Genomic DNA, 20,021 nt, shown 5'->3' with positions numbered 1-20,021 from the left:
TAGCAAAGGTCCAAATTCATCTCAAGTTGGAAGTAGTAAGGATTATCTTCCCAAATACTGTTTTACAGTCTTTCTTTTTTACTTTAGGAACTTTTTTTTCCTTTTAAGAAGTGCAACTATACCTACCGTATTTGCTTTGCCAGCCCAGTACAAGCATTGACCCAACCAATCAAAGGCCAACATCCTTGCATTTCTGACATCAGATATGTAAGTATTCTCAGTGGTACCCTCTTGTTTGTTCAATGACCAGGTCTGAACTTCCCCCATGGAATTAATCCAATAAAGTGTGTCATTATACCAGTCGAGGTCTTGATGAAAAAAGGGAAGATATTAAGCATTTCAAAAATGTGTAAATAAAAACCCATTTTTTTAAAGAATAAAAAGTAGCCAGACATTTCAGTTATTTAAAAATCAATACAAATGAAGTTAGGCTCAGTTAACATGAAAATAGGGATTTCCTTATAGGAATACAATGTACATACGTAGTACGTTTATAGCCCTGATAATTGCAAATGTATGACATATATGGGGATGCTGAAGGCAGAACTATTTTAGAGAGTTGATTTTAGCTCTCCTGTAACTGTAGTGATGTCAGTAAGGTTTCACTAAGGATTAGTTTGGTCCATACAGTAGAAGAAAGGATGGACACAAAGGCTAGGCTCAGTGAAGCTGCTTCACTGTACTGCACCGCATTCAAGTCTAGACTGCTGCAATGAAAGCTCTTGTCTTTCAGTACTGTTGAAATTTATGGAGAGCTAATCAATGCCGACAAGTCTGTAGCAGTAACATGCAACTTGTTTAGTATTTACCTGAAATATTTCTTATATGGGGATAAAGGAGTTCTCCTGGCCCGTAGCTATCCAACCGCTGCTTCCAGAGCCCTTCAGCCCCCACCGCCAACATATACGGTTCTTCTTCAGCTGATAAAGAAAACTGCAGTTGTGCACACCAACAAGAAACTAATGTATAATATTTGTATTTCAATAGCAGGGGTTCCCATTTCTCTAAAGTTACAAAAGTTCAGTTAAAGCTGACCCTGCCCTAAGGAATTATGGGCAAAGAAAAGCATGAGATTATCATAATCTGAGAAACTCAGAGATTCAGGTCATGTTTAAATCCAGAACAGTAAGGCGGTTTGGAACCCTATTAGATGCTTTAAAACCACTACAGGTTTGGACCTGGCCCTACTAAAGTCAGGCAAAAGTCACCCCTAATCTCAAGTTCCAGTCCAGTGCCCTAAACTGAAAGCTGTTTTCCCCTCAAACATAGGTTATTATGGGTGAACTAGGTTTCAGAAAACATTCCAAAGATCTACAGATCTCAGACATCATGCACACATCCATTTCCCCTGTTACCTATGCTCAAACCTAGCCTTCTCAGCTTTTAGTGAGCCTGCACTTTCTCATAAATCATCATTAACCCTCAAGGCACTCCCCAAACCACTTCATCATAGAAAGTGCTTTACAGAGCACAGGAGAGGAATAACACCTCTCACACCTGTTCATTTGATAGTGTATCAAATAGTGTGGTTAATAGTGTATTTGCATTAGAAAAATGTATATAAGTAGTATTAATACAGAATATACAGTACGATTATTGTAGTTGGAGAATCCTACTATAACTAAAAGCAAATTTACTTATCCTGTATTCTTTAATGTTTCTAAGACTATCCTTTTTGTGCTCCTCATTTTTCAGTCTTTGCCCAAAGCCTGGGTCTCACCAGATTGAAAGCTGGATGCATAACTCATTCTTCATTTCTCCTGGGTGACAATGCAACTCTCACCTTCTTCTAAAGTTTTGCCTCTAAATGACTCTGACCATGGCCCTTCACCACCAGGAGACACAGCTCTGACTGACACTTCATATTTTGTGAAGCTGGCTAGCTCCTTCACAGTAAGCCTAGTGTCACTAATGTTTGAAACAATCCATTCCTCCTCAGACGGATGCTGAGATGACACTTTCACATCATAGGTCCAGCTGTGCCAAGCAGATAGACCTGTGAGATGCAAACAATCATGTTATTACAGAGTAGGTGGCTCTAACAGATGATACACATTCTTTGAGAAAACTGTATGTTGGAGACTCATTTCAAAAATGCCAGTATCAGGGGAATTGGGAAAGGGATAAATTGAAAATTTACACTCGCCAGCTCTGTGACCAACCAAGAGCAGTGGTTCAATCCCCCATAAAGAATGAAGTTGGAAGAACCAAAATTTTCCCCAGCTACGTAATTTTCTTATGTTCAAAGACACATGCACAGAGGATGAAGACCATAGCACAGCCACTGATCAAAAGTCATTACATCTCTGGCATGCATTTTCTGTGTGCTATCAGCAACCAACATTACTGTTACTTCAGACCATACTTAAGATGGATCCTTGCTTAAAGCCCCTTGCAAATGACAAATGAGTTACCAACATAAATTTGTATAAATGTAATCAGACAAGCTATTTTACTGGCAAATCTTGAGTTAAATTTTTCAGACTGAGGTAATTCCACATCTTCCAACAGGATCTGCTACTGAAATCACCAAAGCCCAACATCAGGAAAGGGGAAACCAGGAAGTTATTTCTCTAGAAAGAAAAACAGTGGACTTTCAGGAAGAAACAGCTGAACTTACTGGTTCCAATAGTGTGTTCAGGTGGTCTCCAGCTGATCACAGCTTGGTCCAATCCAAATAGCACCATGACAAGCCGAGGAGGAGTTGGTATAGGAAAAGGCTGAGTTGATGTCCCATAGAAAAGCAAGTTGCCAAAGCCAAAGTACTCTGGATATTTCAAATTGCAATCCACAACATACTCATTGAAGCTAGACATCCCCATTGTAGAGACCTCCTCATGGAAAACTGCGCAGCCATCTGTGACAGTAAATGTGTTATCCTCATAAACAAAGCTCTCCATGTTGTTAAGTGGTATATGTGATCGCAGCGTGTGAAATTCTGAACCATCAAGAAAACCTGACACAAAGGCCTGTTCTGTTTTGTTGAAGAAAATAAGTCTCTTAGATTGGAAGTTGATCATGAAGTCTTTCAGACCACTTGATGTCACTACTGGTGAAGCTGTGGAGGCAGTGCCAGGAAAGAGTGGAAGGTTTGCTCTGTATATGCCATCTTCCAGGAGACAGAAAATATAGCTGGCCATGGAGCAAAATAGACCCAAATAACTACAGTGCAAGAACTCTGTAGATGAGTCACACATATTTTAACAGCTCAGAGATGTTCCTGCCTTTATGCAGACAATAGGAAAATGCTTTTGGCACTATTAATATACATCCTGGGAGAATTAAGCACATCACTTTTTACCTTCTGGGGATTTGGCTGGCAGACTATTGGAGAATATTCTTCTGTAATACCTCAAGTGCTAAGCATGGACATTTAAAATGCATAGAGCTTCATATTCATAAAAGCACTGAATGTCTGAATACCAAATTTCTGCATTGGAAATACTTTATCTCCTCTGCTAACACCCTAGGGAAGAAAATGCTAAAAACAACACTACATGGCATCACTCCTGTTCCAATTGTTTTGTAGTTTATTATTTGTTGCCAATTGCACTTTTGTTTTGGTAAGGCAAGTTTGAAACAGGAGCCTACAGATGACCAATGAAGTAAAGAAAATTAGAGAGGCACTTTATAGCACCTTTGACACCAAGTGCTTAAAGGAGGACACTTACCCATTATAGGGATCAGCTATAACCTTCCTAGGGGATGCCACATAAAGAGGAGTGACATCTTCAGCTGCAGTGCAGTTCTCTAAATGGCAGACATATATCTAGGTAATGAGAAGAAAAACTGGTGATGCATTTATAGGGTGTTTGCTAATGAGAAAACAATCTGACCTGAGATTCCTTCAACCAGACAATGAAATACCTCTCTCACAATCCTAGGTCCTTCTGGGCTCCTGAGTTGTCAGTCACCCAAGTATAACACTTGTGCACAAGTATGAATGCAACAAATGCATCCATGACAGCATGAAAGATCTGTCTGTCAGACATCCTCCTCTTAACTTACTAACTCTAAGCTAGAGAGAAAAGCCCAATTTGGGAAATATAGGCAAGCTGTACTTCAAAACAATCTGGCAAGGAAGGGGAAAGAGGGAAAAGGATGTGCTTTTCTGATCCTGTGAGCAATACCTTGGGACTTCTCTAATCTGCAATGGATTCAGAAATCCATGCCATCAGTCTGTTCACCTACAGCTCATTTGTATCTTTTTATAACTACTCCTTTTCCTGCTCCCTGTTCCCTGAGCAGTAACCGAAAAATCAGACATGGCAAGAAGATTGCAGGGAAAAAAATATTAAATCTCCCACTAACCATTCAAGGCAACTTTCTAGTCCTTTGTGCACCGGAGGACTACAAAGGTACATGCAAAGTCTGATCATTAGTGTAACTGATGTTTTACAAGTAGAGAATCAAGTGCAGAGTTGCCATCTCCATTTTTACTTCAAGTTGAAACAGTTGTAATCTGAGCTGTTATCACTGGTATGAAACACTTTCCCTCTTGAACATCTTTTGTCAATTAAGAAAAGCATTATAATGTCAGATAATAAAGTTATCTGACCACCTTCCTGAGGGAGAATAGGAACTGAACAGGCTAGATGGAGAATCAAGTAACAGAAAGTTGCTTATATCGGGTATGAGGTGAGTATGAAGTCATTCTTAAAAACAAAGCAGTTAAAACCAAAGGTTTTTATGTCCTAAGGAGAAAAATAAGACAAGAAGCCGCAGTTCCATATAGCCTGTTTGCTTTAAATATGTTCTCATATTCAAGCCTTTCTTCTTTTTTAAAGCTCTGAAATATGTGAATATTATTAAAGTTAAAAATTTTTTTTCTATAATTATATTTTGTGTATACATATCTATATATAAAACAGATTTTCTCATGTAAAATAAATCACAGTAATAGTTCAAATGAAATAAGAGATTAATTGAGCTCTGGAGCACTACCTTTTCTTTCATGACAAAGTATATCCTCTGGTAAAGCCAGTCTACTGAGATGGACGTAATATTCCCCCAGCCAGAGTAAAAGAGCATTAGGTCAGATACATCAGACATATTTGCAGCTCCTTTCACCCAGATGGAATTCCCCTCAGAAAAATAGATAACTTGCTGATAAACATTCACAGAAATTCCTACAAAGATAGGTACACAGATAATACAAGAAAAGTGTCAATTTTTCAGTTGTTTTTTCTATTTGCCTTAAAAGTAAGTATTTTTCAGTCTGCAACCCAACATCACTGGAGAAAAGTTAACTGGTTTCTCGCCTCTGCTTCTAGTCTTCTTTCACATAATAAGGAAACTTTCCCATTTGCTATGTAAGTGGCATTATTATAGACAACTGCCCTTCAGAAAGGTGATCAGACAGAATGAGAATATGCAACATGTGAACCAACTGACACTGATTGCCCCTCTCTGCGGCAAAGAGATGCAGCTGGCATCTCCTCACAAAGCAGCATTCACTCTAGAATTCAAGCTAGACATTATCTGTGCCACCCCTATATTATCAAAGGGTATTTAGTTAGGGGCAACATTTGTTCTCTGGCATCTTTGTGGCTCTGTGAACTTCTGTAGAGAAACTCAGATTTCCACACTGTCTTGAAGGACCAAACACAGCACCAATGTAGGTAAGAAACATTAGAGTGGCAAGTAATTTCAGATAACATCATTGTCTAGGGACTTGGGCTACTAAATGGCTTGTTGTAGAGCTCTGTGCCCCAGAGTAGCTAACACACTAGCATACTCTTCAGCCAGTAACTTTCGACACTTGGTATTATTCAATTCTCCAGTTTGAACCTCTTCCCCATATTCATGTTGAGAAAATACGGTCATTAATTATAGGGAAACATCTGCTTTGGCTTCATCTTACCTCAGTTTAGATACCTACTATGTAAAACTCCAGCTCTGAAGTAGCTGCCTAGATTCAGTGAAGAAAATGTTGCACTGGGGAGTGCAACATCTCTTCTCAGTGCCTGTCGTTTCACATAGGTCATATCATGTCCTGAAAGTTCCTATTTCTCTGCATTGATGATAAAGGGAGGCTAGATACTGACTCAAGCTAGGTGAGGTGCATTCTGTCCTTGGTGAACACAGAGGTCTAAGCCATACTTGAGAGAATGAGAGCCCAATCTGATTTTACCTGTAATGTTGTGTTGTATAATACCATTTTGCAGGCACTGGGCAGCTTCAAGGAAATATTCTGTGTATCTCTTCCTTAAAGACTGGTTTCTGGACAGAAGAAGCCATGTTGCTTTTTCCTTAACTAACAAACAGAGAAATTCAGAATTAACATAGATGACTGCAGCACAGAGAACATTACTAACTCAGATACATCATTAATAGACATGCATATACACATGCACACACATGTACATGTATGAATGTATTTTTACACTATCAATGACAGACTAAAAAGTAAATTCTTTGATTGTTGAGAGTGGACGGAGTTATTTGCCATTACAATGCCTTCTGACTCCTCAGCCAGGGTGAGAATGCACCACATGAATTCCACAGCATTTCCTGTAACAGCAGTGAGTCCCTGCTGAGGGGGTAAGCTGGAGTAAATGAGGCCCTAGGGATTCCTAAGGAAATGAAGGCACTAAGGCATCCATGTGACTCCCAGATCCAGCAGAAGCGGTATATTTAACCCCTCTGGGCCTCTTTGAAAAGCCCAGTCAAAGTAGAATATTGTCCCACAGAGCTGGGGAAGAGCAAGGCAAGTAAGTTTATTTCATTTATTTCATCATGCTGATCGATGACTTTTTCAAGGAACAAGTAGTTTTCACAGATAAAGATGACAATGGGATAATATGATCTGCTTCAAAGTTGATAAATTTAATTCTTTTTTCTAATAAAGTCACAGATTTTGAAGTCAAGAAGGAGCGCTTTGATCACATAAATGATTGTGTGATTCCGTGATTCTATAAGTTCACTTTGTGCTTATACAGGCCTGAGTAACTTACATTGAAGCCTCTGCAGTAAATCCATACCTTCTGTCTGGGCTATGCATAGATCTGGGAAAGACAGCTAGTCTTGCTTTCAAAAATCTAGCACATCTCCTGCTAAACTGATTCACATGTAGTTACTGTCATTTTAAAAAGTGTTGCATTATTTCAAGCCTGAATTTGGCTAATTTCAGTTTCCAAGCAATCCTCTCCTTCCCCCCTGCCCCCCCCCCCCCCCCCCCCCCCAAGTTTAAACAGCTGTCTGCTGTCAGATGTCATTTCCTCATATGGGTATCACAAGACTGATCAAATGCTGTCTTCAATAACTCCTGGATAATCTGCATAGATTGAGCTGCATGTATTTCTCACATGATGCACACACCACAAGTCATTTCGGTGATGATGTCTCCAGGGCACAGTACAAGTACAATACATTTTCTTGCAACCCAGCCCAGAGACCAGATTCTTCTCCTGACTCTTCCGGGGGCTCAGATCTACACAGCTCAGTACCTGGTGCAGTAACACCATTTCTGAATGTGATACATGAGGAAGGTTTGCTCCTGTTCATGTTAGCACAGACAGAAAGCATATACCACTGCAATTTAAGGGGAATAAACTGAGGTTTTACATGGTGACTAATAAGGGGAGATGGGATCATTCCCCACCCCAGAAAGGTTTTTTTTGTGGGGGTTAAAGTTGTTTGTTTGTTTTCTGCCTTAAATTGATTGGTTGATAATTGCCTTGACTTAATGAACACAGTCAGATGTACCAGTCTGGACATTTCACAAATGGTTCAAATGTTCACGGCTCAGGAACAGCCAACCCTAGAGCAAAACCTCTGTGGAGCCTCCAGACAAGAACGTATCAGTGTGTCTGAGCTATTAGAGAAAAAAGGAAGTCATAAAAAGAACCAAAGCAGTTTTAAGTTCAATTTCTCTAATAAATAGCAGAAGACTGGCAATTCAGAGACAGACTTAAAGTGTTTGCTAGAGTTGGAGAGTTTCCAGGTGTTGACAACTGATTTCTTCAGGAGGAGGACAGCATCTTTTGTTTTCCTTTCTGAAGATACATTTTGATAACATTGGTTTCATTCTCACTTGTGCTCTATTTCAACATGTACATTTCTCTGGCAATTAATTACTATTTCTGCAATTCTTTGAGTGATACCTATAATGGATCATTGCTTTAATTATTAATTAATTAATACAGTAAAATAAATACAGCCATGAAAGAGCAACAAAAATTGATATGATTTCACATATTTGACATGAGATAACTGAGGATGTTTTAAGAAGTATTTCACATTAAGTATTTAATATTATTAGAATAAATAGATTTGTTTGTCAGCTGTTAAAGTCTCATTTAGAAAATGGAAGCATCTCCTCCCAGTCACTGCCTCGGACCACTGAGGAGTTTTTCATCTATAACACAACTCAGACCAAATTTGTTTGGGTCTACCAGCATCTCAGGTTATTACCATGTGGTGTAGCTTGATAATGTCCACAACTAAAAAACAGGACTCTCTCTGATATGCTATTGACTCCTCAGTGAACAACTCCTTGTCATGCGGTGTTTATAGTCTAAATATTATTCTCTTCTGCCAGGTACATGGCAGCCCAGCAAATGTGACTTTGTCCCCAGGAACAGACAGTGATAAGGACACTGCTACTCTTGTACCTTTGGATTCTGAGGTTGTGATGTTGGCTTCGGCAGGGGGTCCAGCACCAACCTCATTTACCGCCACAATCCTGAACCTACAGTAAACCAAAGAAACAGGTTTTGGTTTGCAGGTTTCCTTTGAAAGATTGCCTGAGTAACATTTTATCAAGTAGGGCAGCTGCCAAAAAAGTGACTTTCAGAAAATGGCTATTTAAATATAATGCTCTGGGAAATTTATGAACCAACCCGAACCCAAATTCCCCAAAGGTGGGACAACAACAGAATCTTCTAAATTAAAATGCAGAATGGGGTTTCAGATTCAGAAGAGCAACTCAATTTAATTTCAAAGGAAGATCAGTATTTACCAGTGCAAGCAGAATGCAGGCCTTTGTGTTTAATAAAAATGAAGGAATTTTTACAGATGCTTAAAGGACTAGGGAGGACTGCTCTATCATTCCCTGAATGTACTGAAAACATGCCACACAAGCTTAAAAAATGAAAAATGGCAGCTAAGAAAATGCAGCCTACGGGCCCTGTATCAAATTGCTTTTCCTTCCTCCCCATTTGACTTCCACATAAGCAGCCAACTCATCTGGAATAACTCCATTATTTCAAGGAAGGTACTCTTGCTTTTGGCAAAAACATAAACAAACTGTGTAATTGTGCAGAAGTGGTGTTTAGGCATACCCGGTACCATCTGGGAAAGAAGCACTAAAGCACATTTCACCATGTTAATTATCTCTTCCTTTCATACCTGTAAGTGTTGTTTGGGAAAGTGGAGTAGAACTGAAAGCTATGCCCTCTTGATGCTCTCAACAGTTCATGATTCTCACTGGTCAGGAGCAAGTTATATCCAATAATCAATCCATTTGGAAAAAGTGGTGGAGACCAACTAACTTCAACAGTGTTTGGACTTGAACTCTGAATATCTTTAATGACAGGAGCTGTTGCAGGAGCTGCAAGAGACAGAAATAACTGACTATATATAACATCAATACTGTAAAACAAAAACATCTGACTCTGTATATAACATCAATAGTTTTTCTTTTTTTTAGGTTTCATACCTGTAATTCATTTATACTAATAAATACGATTAAGGACAGCATAAAATTTCAGCAATGTTCAACTTTTTTTAGTGTCCTGAAAAATGTATTTCAGTCGAAAAATTAATGTGCATAATTATGCATAAAAATATCCAGTGTGCCCTCACAATTTTGACCATGTACTTTTCTGTGCACGTTTTTAAAACTAAAAGCAGGAAGCAGCCCTAAATCTTCTAGTTCATACAAAAAAAGCCTGTAGTATTTCAGTTTGGTCTCCTGCAGCTACCTAACAGATAATGTAAACATCATTCTGGAGATTAAGCATCAGTGTTTTCTGTGAAAAGAACAAGGAAACCTACATGTTTCTAATACAGTCCTGAAAGATGCAATTAATAGTGCAGTTCATTACCTCCAAAAGCATGTGTCCGGTAACTGGAACTAGATGGAGAATGGAGCTGCAGTTGAGATGTAATGATCCAAACTACTCGAAACACATATTCTGTGAAGGCTTGAAGGTCTTTGACAGTATATGAAGTTTCAGATACTACCTAGATTAATGCACAGGCACAATAATTTTTTTTTCCTCCATCTGCAGCTACTGTTTAGGATGTTATCAGGGAAAAAGAGGTCTCATACAACAACAAATCTATTTCAGGATACAAAAATGCAGCATCCTAAGTTTAAATAAAAGGAAATTCTGGGTGCTGTTTTCAGCATAGACTTTTATTTGCCAACCTTTTAGAACTTTTTCTCTTCCGTTTTCTTCAGAATACACTACCAAATCTAAACAACGAGCAGATTAATAGAAGGATGGATGCAATATAAAAGTAAATTTGAAGAATAAGGTAAAAAGCCTAAAATAATAGCATATTATGGGCAACGTATTTTAAACTGTTGATACATATAATACAGGTTTAATATCCAAAGGCTCCTAGTTACCCTTAATATTTACTGTCTGAAGCCATTGTTCCCCATTATTTCACAAGAACTTCCTGCCTAGCAAATTATCTTTACCTTTGTGACATCAACTTGCCAAGCTCTGTAATTTGATCTAATAGAAATGATGGCAAGATAACAAGTGTATAGTTGACACAAAAGAACGTAATATAAGAATAACCATACTGAGTCAGAACAAAGGTCCATCTAGCCAAGTATTGCATCTTTGACCAGAAGTAAAAAAATTTCTCTAGGAAAGGTATAAAAAAAAGCTGACAGTGATATTGCTCCCAAATACTGTCTTGGCATTTTATAAGCATGGCTCAACAAGAAACAATGGCAATATTTATATTTAGTAGAACTCAATTTTTCTTCCATTAATTTGTCCAGTCACTTTTCAAATGCCATTTAGTAAATTTAGCAATTTTAGCAATTTTAATATTTAGGAGTTTAAATTTAGTAATTTAACATCCACACGTGCCAGGAAGCAGCTAAACATAACTACACATTCTGTGATGAAATGCTTTCATTTGCTAGTTTTGAACCTGCTACCTGATAGTTTCCATCAAGGTCCCTAGCTCCTGTGTTGGAGGCACTAGGGAAGAATTGTCCACTTCTCAGCTTCTCCATGCTACTTATGATTTTGCAAACCTCTTTCATGGGCTTAACATATTATCCAATGTTTTTTCTAAAATAAAATCAAAAGCAGAGAAAACCCTATTTCCTTTCAAAGTATAAGGAAGTGTCCTTCTTTACCTCTGTGTACCTCCAGTCTCCAGGGAGATGATTGAACTTCCACTGGATAATATAGTTCACCCCAGAGATGTTAGCTGGCTTCCACCCTAATGTGACACTGTGGCTTCCAATGGTAGAGGCAAATGGCGCGCTAGGTTTGTTCAAGAAGTCTGAGGGGAAAGACAATACACCAGTAAGAAAACCTTTTCATGGCAATCTCTGGGCCTTGAGGGTAAAAGCCTATTACCCCCACACAACTGAAAGCTGTGAAGCCAATAAAACCATAGAAAAGAATGTATTGAAAACATTGCTGAATAAATCACATGACATTTTAAAGACAGTTTGATAAGTAAGCCTGAACTGGGCCAAGTTCAATGCAAGCAAATGTGACTACAACATTGCACTTGTATAAATGCACTTTTAATTACATTACATACAAAAAAGGTACTTAGTAAAATTTTGATTAAATTAATTAGAAACCTAAAGAAGGTTATGGGAGACTTCTGAAGAGATTTTCAAGGGGCCTATTTCAATAGCACTGTATTGGCCCAATTGTTCCCACATAAGTTGCGAGAGCTTTTGGCAATGATTTCAAGATAGCAGACAGGTCAAGGATGAGTGCTTGACAAAGTATCATCTTAAACAGTTGAGACTGGATTCAAAAAGTCTCATGTCCATGAAAGGGAGGGGAAAAAATGTTTTACTATAAGATAGAGTTAACTTCATTGTACTTGTTAAAAGAAAAAAGCAAAATGGTAATTTTCTGACCAGACATTTTTAGTTTTTGAAAGAAATCCAGATAATAGAACTAGACCATAATCTTAAAACTCAATTTATCAGTTTTTGAATTGGACAAGACTCTATTCAGACTTACTCTGTGCTTCAACTCCATATGCATCCTCTGCACGGCTACAACCAAACTTACAGGAAACTGTCTGTGTAGGGTACAGAACTCACTGGTTAGTTTTGTGTAAAGGCAAACTTCCTCCTAGAATTATGCAGACACATTTTAAATACGTACAAATGCTGTGGACATTTTGAATAAAACAAACTCTGTGGAAATCATTACATTCATTCCAAAAAACAGTAGTACCAAAACCTCACACCAAAGAGCTTCCTGAGAGCCCTTCCATCAATTCACTGGGCACTGAATAAGGTTTTCCTCCTTACACACTGTCCCTTTGTGGAAAGCACAAATATGGGGCTACATTGAAGCTAGAAATAGACTTCAGTGACAACCATGGAGTTAGGAAGTAATGGTTTTTAACTCGTTAATGATATGCTCCATATGTTGGATTTCACCCTTTCCTGCTTCATGTATTCATTCATGTATCCTATGAATGAGGCACATTCTTACAAAGGTACTTCCAGTGAATTTTCAAAATAGTTGAAATTAGTAATTTATAAAAGCAGCAATGCCTAATCAACAGTTCCTTGTCAGTAGTTACTTCTAGTACAGTCGTGTCTACAAGGTGTAAATATAACAAATACCCCAGAGCAGTGGGTACCTCACAGTCACATCCTGAGAATAGAAAATCCAGTTTAGATAGGGAACATAGATAAAGTGTTACCCTGCTTTATAGGTAGATAACTTAAGAAGAGGTAGTAACATTTTCCAGGTGGATTTCAGTAGCATAAAAATTACATGCAAGACTGAGTCTCCTGGAAAGCCATAACTTTTGAGAAGTGATGGTTTGAGCTTTTCTAGACAGGCATTTTATTTGGGCTCGTTGTATTTTGCCAGTTCACTCAGCCTATAAAAACTTGAAGTTTGCTTCATACAGCAGCCACCTTTCAAATGAGTAACCTTTAGATCATTCAGAAGCAATTCATTATGTTAAGTGAGCAAATGTTTTTAATTGCTCTTCCTGTGATTCTAGGATATATACTTCTGGCACCCTATGGAAACTAATAAGGCATGTTATTGCAGACAACACAGTTGCAGCTGAGACGGATTTAAAAACTTGCTTAGCAGTGTATTTCTATATACATTATCTCACATCTAGGCATTCAGTGCCAAGTGCAAGTACTTGAAAAGTTTTCCCAATGTTTTCTTATTCAGAGAAATAAAATACTCCCAAGTGAATTACCATGACTGTTAGCAGGCAAAGATCCAGATATTAGCAGATGACAGTTATCAACTGTACACTGGAGCTTTCATTTACAACCAAGATTTGTTTAGTTTGTAGGGGATAGTGTCCCCTGATTACGTGCTGATTCATAGTGCCTTCTGCTTCATTTAACACAGACATTTCTGACCATTTGTTTTTTCTCATGTTATTCTTCTTCTGATCTTTGTCTGAACCATAAATCCAATTTTTGCTTGAGGTAAGAGGATTACTAAAGCTCCTAGCCTTAGAAATTTTGAGGGAAATTTGCCATCTGCTGTGCCTGAAAACAAGAAATCCTCACATATTCTCCACTGATCAGAACTGCCCTTGTATGAGCCAGATTCTGCTGCCCTTTCTTGTGAATATTCCCACTGAATTTAGTGGCACTCCCCTGTTCCTAGGTGAGAGGTAGAATCTAACAGGAGCAATACTGCTAGATTTTGGTCCCAAGGTGTAGCCACATGACACAGCTGAGCCAATGCCAAAGGAAATGACACACTCATACTCCGCTCCTTTCCCCTGCAGACTGCAATGACCTGATCCTCTGCATGCAGTGACCTGGTGCTCGCCTGACCATGTGGGGAATCAAGTCAGCCGGCTGATCCAGTAGAAAGATAATCCTGCAAAAGCCCTTGCAGAGTTAGTGAATTTAACTGGCATATTGTGTGGCCAGACAAGCAAAAAAAAAAAAACCACCAAAAAACCCAAAACACTACAATAACAAAAAAAAAACCCCAAAACCTACACTAATTCTGTGTTTCTACAAAAATAAGTTGGTTATTTCTTGGACTGTTCCTACACTCCAAAACCTACTTACCATATTTGTATGCCTTTTACATGGTCACAATTTTGCAGATTTAAAAGCATTAAAAAAATCAGTCTATTCAGTTGAATTTCCAGTTCACCAATGAATTTGCATTCTACTCAGGATTCCCTCCAACTCCTCTATCACCTGCTTGAAGTGTGTTGCTGCCATCTGGGTATAACTTCCATACTGAGGTCTCAGCAGTCCCAAACACAATCCCGCAATTGTCTTATCCCCATCCCATCCTACACTCTATGTTCATGCTAAAAGAGCCCCAGAAAGACACAGTCTTTTTAGCTGCACTCTGTTGCCTCTGTCACTGTAAATACCAGTCCACCTGCAGCACAGACCAGGCACTCCCCATTTGAGATCTTTTTCTAAAGGGCAACACATTGCCCCTTACTGAATTGCATTTTACCTCATTCAGTCTCTACCCAGCCAAGAGTGTGTTTTGCCTTCTAGCTCCCACTCCTTTTTTCCACTTCTCACCGAACTGATGTCATACCAGCTTTAATAAGCATTCTCTCTGGATCATCTTTGATGGCATTAATGAAAAACTGGATAGAACAAGACTCCTGTAGGAGCCTAGAACATAGTTTAAATAGGTCTGTTCTGTGTTCCATACTGGTGTGATTAGTCTGCTTTCTTTAAAGCAATATTCTTTGTTACACAGCAGGTTTAAATCCAAACACATCTTTAGCCACCATGCCAGAAAGAAAGGATTCAGGTACTTAACTCATTCTTTAGCTTTAGGAAGCACAAAACAATTATACCTGTATTGATAAGTTTGTGTATCTACATTGTATTTCTTAGCACTATGTGGACATAATAACCGCTGAAATCACATTTTTTTTTATTGCTCTGATAGCACTTAACTTACCTCACATGCTCTAGTGTATGTCTTGTTCTGCCAAGAAGAAAATTAATAAAATATGGGATTAGCATAACTAGAGTCACAGAGTGTTTCAAACAGATAATATCAAGTAATTAGAAGTTTCTTACAGTGAAAGTACACTACAAAACCTTATCACCGGCAAATAATGAAAAAAGGCAAACCCACACTTGATAAACCAGAAAGTCAACATTAAAAATGATGCCAAGGTTAAATGAGCTTCAGGTGTTCAAGAGGTCCAGAAAAAAGAGCAGTTTAAAACTGTAATGGCAGTTGTCCCAGACCAGTGCCAATACTCATCCATCTGGTTTAGTAAAAGCAAGAAATCTACCTAGTAAAGACCATGTGCTTCATTTACATCTGCATACAGCTCTGAGACAGACTCCAGTAAATTCCTGAAAAGCTCTAGTTCTTTCTCACATTTTGAAAAAATGAGTGAATGGTTGAGCTTAATGAACTGTAAAATGTCCTCACATTTTGACAAACATAATGAAAGCTTTTGATGTTACAGATAACTCCCATAGCAAGAACTAATATCTTCCCAAAAGAGAATTTATAAATGCAATGAAAGAAAATAAGGATATTACATCTTTTCATAGAAACACTGCTTTGGTTAGGTTTCCCACATCTGCCATTGGATAAGGTACTTGGTGGACTGGAGACAAGTGCAGCAGAGCCAAGGCTAAGGCAATACTCACACATTTCAGTGGGCAACTGATTTGCACTGTGGCATTCCAGAACTGACATCCGTTCATGCACTGCAAAGACAGATGGTAGCTTTAAAAAGGACTTTGAAAGCACTTTTTTAAAGAGAAGGGATACTCCAATTCTGAGGGTGAAGAAAACAGTTCAATTTCCAGCTACACTAAAACATTCTGCATGACCAAGTCACTTAGCTCCTTCTCACCCTGGTTCCTTAGCAATAAAATAGGCATTTGCAGCACTCAAACTCTGTAACAAAAATATTAAACATACCAAAGATCATAGGTACCCATATACTACAGTAAGTTATGTTATGTAATGCCCTCCTTAATGTAAAATCAAATACAAAGCAAAAGAAAAATAATTCTTTGAGATTGGTTTGTACAAAACAGTAGATGTTCAACTACCTTTTCAGCTCTAGTAAAGACATTGACACCCCTGCATGTACTGAGAGCACCAAAAGGACTGCAGGACACCTAAGCAGATTGTGACTATCAATCACCTGGGGAGAGTGCTCAGCTTTACATAGGCCTTGGGAAAGGGCTGATGCATAGCTTCAGGGGCAGAAGGAGACCTGGTTAAGACAGTTCTTGTTCAGTCTTCCTCTGGGAACAAGTCACCCAGCCAGCCATGATGTGCGTGGCCAGTGCTCCCGCTCTCTGAACTTTATTTTACCACTTGCTCTCTGTGGAATAGTAACAGAATGCAGTATACAGCTCAGCCAAGCACCGTGGAAAGCCATTCAACACAAGGCCCCTGCCCTCCAACAGTGGCTTTAAAACCATGAGTTTTCAAAGATGTAGTAAATATTATGTGGGTTGGATTTGATGTTCAACCTTTCTTGCTTATTCGGTCCCATCCACTTTTTAGTGGTCATGTACAGTTTTCTTTTTAAAAGGAAACTGGAAGGAAACAACTCTGGAAGAAGGAGACTCTGATATCAAATATTGCAAAGCCTCATAAAAAAAAACAATAAGACTTGATAACACTGAACAAAGATACACAGTAACCTAATAGCTGAGTCAACCTTGCTATGTATTTTCATGACACACAGCCATTTATGGTCCCAGCCTCATAAATGACCCAGCCTTGTTAAACACCAGGTGCTGAGAGGCTGCTTCCCACTAGCCTCTGTGAAAAATATTAATGACTGAATTCTCCACTACTCTTCAAAGAATATGTATAACCACCAGCTTGAATTGTATTCGAAACCTGCACTACAAGAACATCAGCTAAAGTTCTCACAAGAATGCTCCTATGGAAAGCTCATGTTGAGCTAAAGACACCACCCACCCCCATAATAGACACAATCATTTGAAGTCCTACAGAACTCTAAATTTTCAACAATTGTCATGTTGTTTTCTCCCATCAAATCACTGAGAAAACAAAATAAACTACTTAACTGTACAAAGGTAGCTGAATAAAACAATCTTAATGATTTGTATTTTGGAGGGAACACTAGTTTTGAATCATTTTCTCGAAAACTTATGATTTGTAGATCACAAATGTGAACATGACTGAAAGCAGAGATCCAAAGCCTTTACACATTTTCTTTAAACAAAAAAGATAGTTCTGTCTTCAATAATTCAAGCCAAGTCTAAGCACACAACCTACTGACTTATACCAGACAGGCAACTGTGCATATTTACATGGAGTCTTTGATAATATGATCATTGTACCCATTTTATTCAAATAGCAGTAACATAAAATGTCAGTAATCAATAAAGTAAACCATTACTTACTGCTCCAGTGATGTCACTAACATTACAAAGGCTAGTAATTCCAACTTCTCCTTCCTATAAGAGAAATACATACAATTTTACAAAAAGTCAATTAATTGATTAAAATATATTAAAACATTTGTTTCTTGCAAAACAAATTTTCTTCAACTAATGATTCCTTATTTGAAGAAATTTATTGTTGACACACCAGTAGCTCCTCACTTGAGACTAATTTCAGAGTACTGTCAAACAAAAACATTGACAGAATCAGTTGGCATTAATTAAATTATCTCAGGTAGGAATTTGGCTCTCATCTCCTGATTCTGGTTCACTGAGACAATAACAAATACTTCACAATACGTTGGGTGTTAATTGCAAAGCCAGGTGGCTTTGACCTCTTGGGAGCAGAAAGACCTTCCTTCAAGCTAAATGCCTTTTGTCTGGTCTCCTTTTGAAGGGGTTTTATGCAGCCATATGGTGACTGCTCTTCCTCTCCTGCTTTAAAGTACTCTTGAGCTAAGGTGCCTGTTTTTTCACATCATTCAAAGTGTGCAAAACCAGTCACCACCTGTGAAGTGCAAATGATTTGAGGATGTATCTAACAGCCTTGGAGAAGCTGAATGTTAGGTCCTAAGTTTTGTCCAGCAAACAGGTAAGAGCACCCTTAATAAAACAACTCTCAGGAAGAAATTTTCAGCACGCCGGGCACACCACGACAATAGTGAGAATCAAAGGTGTCACAAAACAAATGTGAACACAATAAGTAGACCGGAGGCAAAAAATAAGATTTACAGCTCTCAGGCTCCAAGATTATGTTTTTCTCATCTGAATTCCTTACATAATATGTTCACTGAACATGAATGCGATTTACCTGTCTTTCAAAGCTGAAAGGAAGAGCAACTTATTTCTTATTCTGAAATAATTTAGGCTTAAATTAAAGGATCCCCATTAAACTTATAATTGCATAATAGGCTTCCATCAGAGAAGGCAATTAACTCTTTCACTGGTGCAAGAGTTAAGAGTTAGTTTTAAAGGAACTGACAGACAAATGTATGAAATAAAATGGAGCTGGTGACAGTCCTCTGCAGTAGGTTTCCATAGTTGGTTAGCCCCAAGGTACAAAATGTCCTTTTTACAGAGCAAAGGTACATGGTCTTCTAAACAACATCAACATTTCAGGCAAATAGAAACAAGGATGTAACTCCTTAAAGTCTCATGAAGAATTACTGTTTGGATTTGAGAGGTTCTGCTTATCTTTGTTGTGCATCAGTAGAAGGAAAAATAATAACCATAAAAAAACCCCCATAAGATTAAGGATCCAACCACCATCTTTAATACTTAAATAAATATCCACAATTTAAAGCATAAGCGACTTCAAAAAGAAGCTGAAACTAGTTCAGGATAATTGGGCAAGCCACACATTCCCAGCCAATTTCTTGTGAATTTACAGTTTTCCTAGATCTATATAAGAAAAGTCATAGACTAGACAGAAACTGATAAGTAAAGTGAATAAACTGAAAGAAGAAGGGTTTCTCTCCTCCACCCTTCAGGGTCTTCAGTGTTTATAGTAATTTCAGGAGGTGTTGGAACATAAGTATATAAAGAAAGTATGAAACGAACACCCATGCAATCTGGTTAATGGGATTTCTTCCTTACCAGTATATTTATACCTTACCAGCACTATTAAACACCAGTCAGGCAGGCTGGCAGCAGTCTTGTGGCTTTTTTTTTTTTAAAAAAAAATTGGTTGGAAACCAAAGTCCTAAGGTACTAACAGACTGACTCCTGTTCTTACCTCTGCTGTAAAGAGTGGTTCCAAAGAATGTTTATCAATATGGTGATAGGTGCTTTATATATATAAATATAGGTTATTTTTATAAATAAAATATATATATATTTATTTATATATATAAATTGGTTTCACCAATTCAAATGTTAAACATTAGTTCTCAAACTCTGCTTTTACTCAGATACATTTTTAAAAATAATTTTGAAAAAGCTGATTCGTAATAGAAAATTCTTACAGTGCTAACAACCATCTATGTTTCAAAATATTAAGTACAGTTTTTCAAAACTTACCAGGTTACTTGTACATAAGTTTTGACAATCTTTTGAGAAAGTACAGTACACTGCAGAAATCCATACACAGCAAAAAGCAGCAAGTATGTTCAGCAGGGGATCCCACAGGCAAGTGTTCCTCATAACTTAAGCAATTTCATCTGTCAGACTGATTCTTTCCTTGACTTGGCCATACAAACTCCTTTTAGTCTAGATGACGGAGACACAACTGAAATGTGTGCATTTCAGCTTGTTAAATATTTTTAAAATCCTTGCTTACTCTCCATTCCTTCAACAACTTTTCAGCTTCCTGGAGCATTTGTCTCGAAATTGCACAACATCCATTTCATAGTTTCTTATTAAACCACTGAAACAAAAGAGTTGACCAATGAAAGTCAGCGTATCTCCTTACATAAATATC

At 38.0% G+C, this 20,021-nt stretch overlaps 1 protein-coding gene across 1 annotated transcript in view; it reads right to left on the bottom strand.

Annotated features, from left to right (window-relative positions):
• ROS1 (ROS proto-oncogene 1, receptor tyrosine kinase) overlaps positions 1 to 19,744 on the bottom strand; it is a 71,708-nt gene extending 51,964 nt beyond the window's left edge. Inside the window, exons 1-16 of the mRNA XM_055714363.1 lie at positions 19,622 to 19,744; positions 17,564 to 17,617; positions 15,818 to 15,877; positions 15,108 to 15,134; positions 12,186 to 12,246; positions 11,333 to 11,481; positions 10,050 to 10,188; positions 9,352 to 9,553; positions 8,616 to 8,692; positions 6,134 to 6,256; positions 4,945 to 5,129; positions 3,672 to 3,769; positions 2,621 to 3,132; positions 1,784 to 1,996; positions 810 to 920; positions 127 to 308 (exon numbers count right to left, since the gene is read on the bottom strand). Of these exons, the coding sequence (XP_055570338.1) occupies positions 127 to 308; positions 810 to 920; positions 1,784 to 1,996; positions 2,621 to 3,132; positions 3,672 to 3,769; positions 4,945 to 5,129; positions 6,134 to 6,256; positions 8,616 to 8,692; positions 9,352 to 9,553; positions 10,050 to 10,188; positions 11,333 to 11,481; positions 12,186 to 12,246; positions 15,108 to 15,134; positions 15,818 to 15,877; positions 17,564 to 17,617; positions 19,622 to 19,744 (2,316 nt within the window). The remainder of the gene's footprint in view (positions 1 to 126; positions 309 to 809; positions 921 to 1,783; positions 1,997 to 2,620; positions 3,133 to 3,671; positions 3,770 to 4,944; positions 5,130 to 6,133; positions 6,257 to 8,615; positions 8,693 to 9,351; positions 9,554 to 10,049; positions 10,189 to 11,332; positions 11,482 to 12,185; positions 12,247 to 15,107; positions 15,135 to 15,817; positions 15,878 to 17,563; positions 17,618 to 19,621) is intronic.
• Positions 19,745 to 20,021: the final 277 nt, after the last annotated feature.

Source organism: Falco cherrug, chromosome 6 (genome assembly GCF_023634085.1).
Source record: "Falco cherrug isolate bFalChe1 chromosome 6, bFalChe1.pri, whole genome shotgun sequence".
Classification (NCBI taxonomy): domain Eukaryota; kingdom Metazoa; phylum Chordata; class Aves; order Falconiformes; family Falconidae; genus Falco; species Falco cherrug.
The sequence above is the reverse complement of the archived record's forward strand: the minus strand, read 5'-3'. Positions and strand labels throughout refer to the sequence as shown.